The sequence below is a fragment of the Macrobrachium nipponense genome, chromosome 7 (genome assembly GCF_015104395.2).
Source record: "Macrobrachium nipponense isolate FS-2020 chromosome 7, ASM1510439v2, whole genome shotgun sequence".
In the NCBI taxonomy this organism is placed as follows: domain Eukaryota; kingdom Metazoa; phylum Arthropoda; class Malacostraca; order Decapoda; family Palaemonidae; genus Macrobrachium; species Macrobrachium nipponense.
The window spans coordinates 56,921,998-56,930,371 of record NC_061109.1 but is presented as its reverse complement, the minus strand read 5'-3'; the positions used below and the strand labels follow the sequence as shown (position 1 = coordinate 56,930,371).

At 36.0% G+C, this 8,374-nt stretch overlaps 1 protein-coding gene across 1 annotated transcript in view; it reads left to right on the top strand.

The window, feature by feature from the left end:
* The first annotated feature begins 1,446 nt into the window (after positions 1-1,446).
* LOC135217518 (cell adhesion molecule 1-like) overlaps positions 1,447-8,374 on the top strand; it is a 219,818-nt gene continuing 212,890 nt past the window's right edge. Inside the window, exon 1 of the mRNA XM_064253476.1 lies at positions 1,447-2,095. Within this exon, the coding sequence (XP_064109546.1) occupies positions 2,011-2,095 (85 nt within the window). The 5' untranslated portion in view covers positions 1,447-2,010. The remainder of the gene's footprint in view (positions 2,096-8,374) is intronic.

The following is an 8,374-nucleotide window of genomic DNA, read 5'->3' as shown; positions in this document are numbered from 1 at the left end:
AAAGGAAGGAAGGAAGGAAGAGAGGAATCTCTCTACAGGTAAGATGCCCTTCCTCGGGAGGGGAGTTTTGGTGGATTCTTTTTTTATTATAATTATTATCAAAAACGCCAAAATGGGATATCTTGGAATGGTTTTTTATTTATCTATTTCTCTTATGATTGAACATTTCGGAGGACAAATTGTTAGGTGATTTCTTGAAAATAGAAGGAATAAGAAATGATACCGATTCGTCAAAATTGCTCTCTCTCTCTCTCTCTCTCTCTCTCTCTCTCTCTCTCTCTCTCTCTCTCTCTCCATTACCCTAACCAAAGGTAAAGCTAACTGAGTTTTGAAACTCGAGCATACATGAGCATACACGTACTTGAAAATATACTCATAATTTATGGAAACAATTACAATATTTAGAGTGAAATTACTTAAGCAGTGATTTACCTTTCATTCTTCGCTGGAATATATTATATATAATCTAAGGTAACAATTTTTAGGTCGTTTTTCGTAAGGTTTGTGGCATGAATATAATTCTGTTTGGAAGTTTGAAGTTCCTATTGTCATATTTCCTTTTAACCCAGGTAAATTGATATCGGTAATTGTGATTTTCGTAATTATATTTTAATGTAAAGACTTAAATATAATTTTATTTAGATTTTTGAGGTTCTTCTTCGTATATTTGTTCTGAAGAAGTCAACAGAGATCGGTAATTATGATTTTAGTCATTGTATCTTAATGTAAAGCCGGATTCTTATAGTACTTATTGAGAATATCTTGCTAGCAAATCTGTTTTTATTTACGCAAATATATCGACAGCCATGCAAATAAGTTCTGACTTCTCGTTTTTTTTATATTTATATATTTTCGAAAATTTTCGGTCGGAAACTTTTAATCCTTTAACTTACAACTACGGCCTTTTTTATATATTGACAATGGCTAGGAATGCTAATAAATACTTGCAACCTTCGGTAATTATTTCACAAAAGATAGATGAAAATAAATTTAAACAAATGGAGTAGATACCAAACTGAGGATCTAAGATCAAACTTTAAAGATTTGGAAAATTTTTTTAATACATTCTAAATACACTTCAGCCTGCAAACAAACAGACTACAGGAAAATCAATTCTTAATTGTATCGGCCGAAACAAAACTAAAACAACTGATAATACATAGTATGGGAATGGTAGAAGTGATAACAATGATGATAATTATAGTGATAACAGGTAGTAAACACCACATTATGCACTTAGAAGGACAAATTACAAACGAAAGAGAAACAGAGCCCCTCAGTGAACAAATTACCGTACTTTGCACTCGACCTTGAGGGCGACCCTACCCTACTCTACACCTCCTCCAACGCCCTAGCGCCAGACCAAGCAGCGAGCGATTGGTTCGACTAGAAGGGCCCCGAGGGAAGGAAGGTTAAAAAGAAGGTTAGGATTCTCGCTTCGGGCAGGTCAGCAGCTATTAGCTCCTTACGGCTCTCGGCTCGACTGCAGCAGAAGTCCGTAGTTTCGTTCGAAGACCGGAGAGCTGATCCCAGCCGACCAGCCAGCCAGCCAGCCAGCCTGGCCCAGAGTATAACCCGGACCACCACACACTCACTCAGTGTGGTTATCCACGTCGTAAGAGAAGGTTGTGGAACGTTCGATCGCGCCTTGGCCGTTCGTGAATCGTGCTTGACCCCTGACTGGATTTATACAAACCCGGGGGATTTTGCTTCGACAGTGGCCTGACATCGCGGTTCAAAATGAGAGGGAAAAGGGGACAGTTGCAGTCGAGTTCGTGATGTAATGATTTCCGTTTTCCATTAAAAATTTTAAGAGGATTTTGAGATTTTTTGTTGTCTCGAGTGAAAACCATTCTAATACTTGTTTTCTGTTTTTGAGATTGCAAATGGAATAACAGACCGGTCCTTATTACTTTAGAGAATTAGTGCAGACAAAGTATGACTGCTACTTAAATTGCCCATTGTGAAAAGGTGAATATTAGTTAGCGTATTTTACAAGTCCTTGAAAAAATGTATGGAAATTGGAAACCAGTGTTTTCGACCAGGAAGGAGTACCTGCTACTTCTGGTACTGGGCCTCTTCTCACTTCTACCAGGTAAAGTTTTAATTAATGATGTGTTTCTCCTGTTTTCTCCTACTTTTGTTTTACATGTTTGGTCATATATAAAGGCGATTTTGCATATGAATATACGTTTATGGCTTTGATAAAAATAAATTGAAATATGCAGTGTTCAGATGTTTATATATATTATATATATATATATAAGTAATATATATATATATATATTATTTTATTATTATTATTATTATTATTATTATATTAACATATACGCGGATGTAGATGTTACATTTTTATTGTGTATAAGGAATATTCATTGATAATCTCTTAAATATTGAAACTTATATTTGTTTCTTCATGGTCACGAATAAGTGTGAGTTTGTATGTATATAATCCTTTGTATGTATATAATCACACATACTTCTGTCTCTCGAGATATATGGTATGCATAAGTAGACTGCGAGAGAGAGAGAGAGAGAGAGAGAGAGAGAGTAGGAGGAGCATTAGATATATGACTGACAAAATGTATGTACCATTTACATATTTGGTATAGAAAATATATTCTTCAACTAAAACCGGAAAGCCAAAACGGAAATTCGAATATTGTTAACTGAAAAATACCAACGTTCTACAAATGTAAATGTTACATACATTTCGTTAGTCATGCATCTAATACTGCTCGCTCTCTCTCTTCTCTCTCTCTCTCTCTCTCTCTCTCTCTCTCTCTCTCTCATGCAGTCTACTTGTGCATAACATTTATCTCGACAGAAAGGAGGACGCAAACTCAAGGGCCTCCTATTGCAGACTTCGTGCACGCGCCTCCAGGTCTTATCCAAAAGAATGCGCTCGGGTTCTCTGATTGAGGAATGTCTCGAGGGGCATTTTGACATTCTTGCTTTGCTCGTGGTTTTTTTTTTTTTTTTTTTTTTTTTTTTTTTTTTACTTTTTTCGTTTTTTATCCTTTTTTTTATTCCTTTTAATACCTTTTGGTTTCCTGGGAATTATTGTGTTTAATTCGTGTTCAGATATTTCTGGTTGTGCCTTATTGTGTTGGGTTCGTTTTTTATGCCTTCGTCCTGAGTAGATTCTCTCTCTCTCTCTCTCTCTCTCTCTCTCGTTCTGGAAATGTTCGTTATTTCCACAAAATAGTTTTTTTTTTTATCTATCAGTGGTTTTATCATTTTCAGACAACTTCCAACTTAGCTGACCATAGCTCATGATTTTTGTAATGTATCTTTATTATTAAGAAGGGCTTATTTGTTAATTTTGCTGACGAAAATTTTACGATTTCTTAGTGCCCTTGGTATTCAAAACGTCATTTGCAATGTACTAATCTCAAAAGTATTTGGCGAACATTTCCGCCTGATTATAATTTTCATAGTACCTGGTTAAATACATCTCTCCACACACCCCTTCCCCTCCCCATCTCCAAGAACTCCAGGACACCCCCTACCCCCACCACCCCTCTGCTTTCCGGAAGAAAATGAAAGATCGCTTGTAGATACTTTTTCTAGTGTTGGTACGCCTTCTAGAAGTGGGGAAAATATGTCGACAGCTTTTTTTTTAATCTTTTTTCAATGTTTTTTTTTTTTTTTTTTTTTTTTTTTTTTTTTTGTTTTTTTTTTTTTTTTTTTTTTTTTTTGACAAAATCGACAAAATCGACCGCACGAACTTTCTAAAACGAAATCCGTATAAAATGGCATAAAAAGGCATTTCACTGTTGGACTTCATGAGCCAAGATTCTTTTGCAACCTCATAAACTATCTGCCAATATATTATAAAACGTAATTGGTAAAAATTTATTGGAGGCCACCTTGAAACATTCTTAGCCATCGCTGAATCCAAAATGCTGTGATATTGTCCGTTTAAATAAATGCATCAAGATAATTACTTGTAAAATATAATCAGTTATTATTATTGACAAATATATATATATATATATATATATATATATATATATATATATATATATATATATATAGTGACGAATATACCATTTCGTTGTAATAAGCGTAAAATGTTTTAAGTTCCCCTGATACAACATTTCATTGCAATGAATTAAAAATGTTTAAGATCCTCTAATACAACATTCATTGTAATTAATGAACAATATTTAAGATCCTTTGATATAACATTTAATCGTATGTAATTCCAAACGCTTAAGATCCCTTGATATGACATTTCATTGCAATAAATGCCAAACTTTTGTTTCCTTGATACAACATTTCATTGAAATAAAAATTAAATGTTCAAATTCACTTGATACACCATTTAATTATAATAAATGGAAATGTTTTAGACCCCTTGATACTACATTTCACATCGATAAATGTGAAATGCTTAAAATACCTTGATACGGCATTTCATTGTAATAAATGCAAAATGCTTAAGATCTCCTGATACAACATTTCACTGCAATAAATGGAAAATATTTAGTATCCCTTGATACTACACTTCAATGCAGATAATGCAAAATGTTTAAGTTCCCTTGATGCAACATTTCGTCGTAATAAATGCAAAAGGTTTAAGTTCTCTCTTTGCAACATTTCATAGTAATAAATGCAACATTTTTCTTTAAGTTTCTCATGGGGGGCCAACCTTTTTCATTTGTTAATAAAACCTGGCAAAATGTTTGCTTTTCCCTTTTTTGCCGTTAATGCAAACCTTTTGTATTGATTTAATAAATGCAAAATGTTTAGCCTTCCTTCATGCAACATTTCATTGTAATAAATGCAACGTGTTTAGCCTTCCTTGATGCAAACATTTTCCCATTTGGTGAAAGAAAACTTGCCAGAATGTTCAGCCTTTTCTTTAATACAACAAACTTTCCATATTACCAAAGCAAATTGCAAAATGTTTAAGTTCTCGTAATACAACATTTCATAGTAATTAAAAACTGCAATAATTTTTGTTTTAAGTTTCTCTGTGCAAAATTTTATTTTTTTAAAAAAAAAAAAAAATCGTATTAAGTGCAAAATGTTTAACTTTCCTTTACTAAACATTTTATCGTAATAAATGCAAAATGTTTAGTCTTCTTTGATGCAACATTTCATTGTAATAAATGAACAAAATTTAACTTTCCTTGGTGCAATATTTCATCGTAATAAATGAAAAATGTTTAACTTTACTTGGTGCAACATTTCATTGTAATAAATGCAAAATGTTCAAGATTTCATGGGTAAAAAATTTTTTGATTTTAAACTGCAATGAAAGATTGCAAATTTATTTTTGTAAAGTTCCAAATGATACCAATTATTTTCAATTTTGTAAAATAATTGTAGAATGTTCAAGATCCCTGATAGAGCTACCATTTCACTGCAGAACAGGCAAGAATGTTTAAGAACACTTTGAAAATACTGAACAAATTTTCATTTTTTGTATAATTTAAACCAAAAAAAAAAACTTAAAACGCCCCTTTGAATACAAACTTTTTCCCACTAAAAGAAAAAATGCAAACTTGTTTCCAAGGGATTCTTTCTCTGATTGCAACCGTTTCACTGCAGAAAATTGAAAATAATAAAAAAAATAAATTTAAGAAGCCCCTGAATAACAAGATTTTTTCAAGGGTTTTCACTGTAGAAAATGCCCAATATTCAAGTTCCCTGATATCATATTTTTTTTTAATAAATGCAAAATGTTAAGATCCCTGATACTAACAAAAATTTCAACCATTTTTCAACCTACTGAAAATGGGGGAGGGATTCCCCGTTCGGGCTGGGGGTTGGGGGTCGGGATTCAATAGGAATTTGGTAACAATCAATTTGTCAACTTGCCAGAAAATGCCAAAAAATATTTAAGATCCCCAGAATCATTATGTATTTTGACTCTTACCTTGCTACTCCATTGTCCCCCCCCCCCCCAGATTACAAAGAAGCGTATTCCTTATTGTCCCTGCCTGGAAGGCAACAATGAAAGGAAGAAAAAATTCACGCAATGAACAACACTCCGGAGAAGAGAGAGAGAGGAGGAGGAGAGTAAGCAGAGATGAGAGAAGCGAATTTTGGTTAAGGGGAGACCCTCTAAAAGCGATTAACTTCTTTTCTTCTTAAAAGGGGCTCACTACAAAAGGAACCGGTCGAAAGAACGGAAAGCCTATGTTTCCTTCTTGGGGGGTAGGTCAACTGGAAAATAACAACCTGGCCCTGTCTCTCTTCATCTTCTCTTCCCCTCTCTCTCTTCTCTTTTTTGGGTTTGGGCCCATCGTTTTTTTCTCTGTATTTTGGGTTTGCCCTCTCTCTCTCTTTCTCTCTCGTCTCTTCGTTTCCCTCTCTCTTCTCTCTCTGTTTTTTGGCCTTCTTTTTTCTTTCTCTGTATTTTTGCCTGCCCTCTCTCTCTCCTCCTCCTCTCTCTCTTCTCCTCCAAATCTCCTTGGTTTTTGGGCCCTCTTTTTTCTTTTCTCTTGGTATTTGCCTTGTCCTCTACTCTCTTCTGTCTTCTCTCTTCTTCTCCACTCCGCCCTTCTCCCCTCTCTCTCCTTCTCTCTCTCTCTCTCTCTTTTTCCCCGTTCAGGGAGGGGGGGGTGGGGGTCGTGGGGGGGCCGTCAGTTGGACCTCATACGGTGCCCACTGTAGGCATTTGTCCAAGATTCCCCTTTGTAAGCGTTTTCCCTTCGGCCCCCCAGCTGGCCAAAACCACTTATCGTTGTCGTTTTTTTAACTGTAACCCTCCTTTTCTATTATTCTTTTCCCTTTCTCTTCATCTTTTAACTTTTTCCGCCCACTTCCTCCTAAACAGCTGCTTTTCCATAGTTGGGCAAACTGCGAAGGTTTTTCCTACCTGTTACACATTTCAAACCTATTTACAGTCCATTTCAAGATTTTTCAGCCGCTGAATGACCTCCATCAATTTTTCCCAAGTGCTTGGCCTTTTGGGCCTAAAATTTCTATATTTTCAACTCTCTCTCCTCTCTGTCCTAAGCTCCATCTCTCCCGCCCTCTCTCTCTCTCCCCTCTTTCCTCTCTGGTTTTTTTGTTTTGCCTGTTCCCTTTCTTTTTCCACTGTTAATTTTGGGGCCGTGGCTCTCTCTCTCGTCCTCTCTTTTTCTCTGTATTTTTGGCCCTCTTCCTCTCCTCCTCTCTTCTCTTCCTCTCCCTCTCTCTCCTTCTCTGTATTTTTGCTTCTCGTTTTCTTTCCACTGTTAAAAATTTGGCCCTGGCCTGCTTCTCTCTCTCTTCTTCTCTCTCTTCCTCTCCCCCCCCCCCCCCCCCTTCCCCCATTCTCTCCGTCTCTATCTCTCCCCTCCTCTCCGTTTCTCCTCTCCTCTCGTCTCATTGTTTTTTTTGCCTTTGCAAACTGACTCTCTCTCTCTCCCCTCCTTTCCTCTCGTCTCTGGTTATTTTGCCTCTCTTTTCCTTTCCTTTGTCTTTTTGGCCTTGGCTCTTTGCCTCGGTCCTCTCTCCTCTCTCTCTCTCGTCCTTCTGCCATACTCTCCCTCCTCTCCTCTCTTCTCTCTTCTTCTAAGTTTAGGCGTGTGGGTGCGTGTGCCTAAAAATTCTCGAGGTCGTATGGCCCTGTTTTACATGTAAATGTCGGCATGTTTATATTCGACCAACAGCCGTTTCTCCCTTATAACGACGCCTCCTTAAATCATAAGTTGTTCGGGCGAGTGACCACAGAATTTCGGAGGACCACTCTAGAATTTCGTAGGTTTAATGAAAGACTCCCCCGGCGTTTGTCTTAGTTCAAAGGGGCTATTTCAGGACATTAGCGAGGCATAAATCTGATTTGATGTTTTTCGCTCTTTTTCTCGTCGTAAAAGCTAAGTGTTTTCATTGACTTTTTTTTTAGGTTTTTCAGTCAGATCATTCGTTAAAGTTTCGTGTTATGTTTTCTCATTTTTTATCAATTTTTACTCTATTTGTGCTTGGTTTTAATCTTGCGCCTGAATTGAATAAGTCAAGTGTAATTTTGCCTATCATTACTAGAGACAAAAATGTTCTTGCGTTTTGCATAATGCCTTTATTTAATATTAAAACTGATGACCAAGAATCGTTTATTCTAACAAAAATAATAGGTGACTAAAAATGAATTGGAATAAAAATGGGATATTATTAAACCACTTAGTGTTGGTTGTCAATTACGAAATGGCAAATGTTCATGGGCTTTGCATACAATGCCTTCATTTAATGTTATAAGTGATGACGACAAATCGCTTATTGTAAAAAAAAAAATTAAAAGGTGACTATTGATGAAATGGAGTGAGTGTAAATTATTGTACAGCAATGAGAAGTGCTGCAAGTGATAACACTGACTGCCTAATGTTGCAATAACTCTACGGGGTATACCCACCATATTTGACACGGTTGAATTTTCATG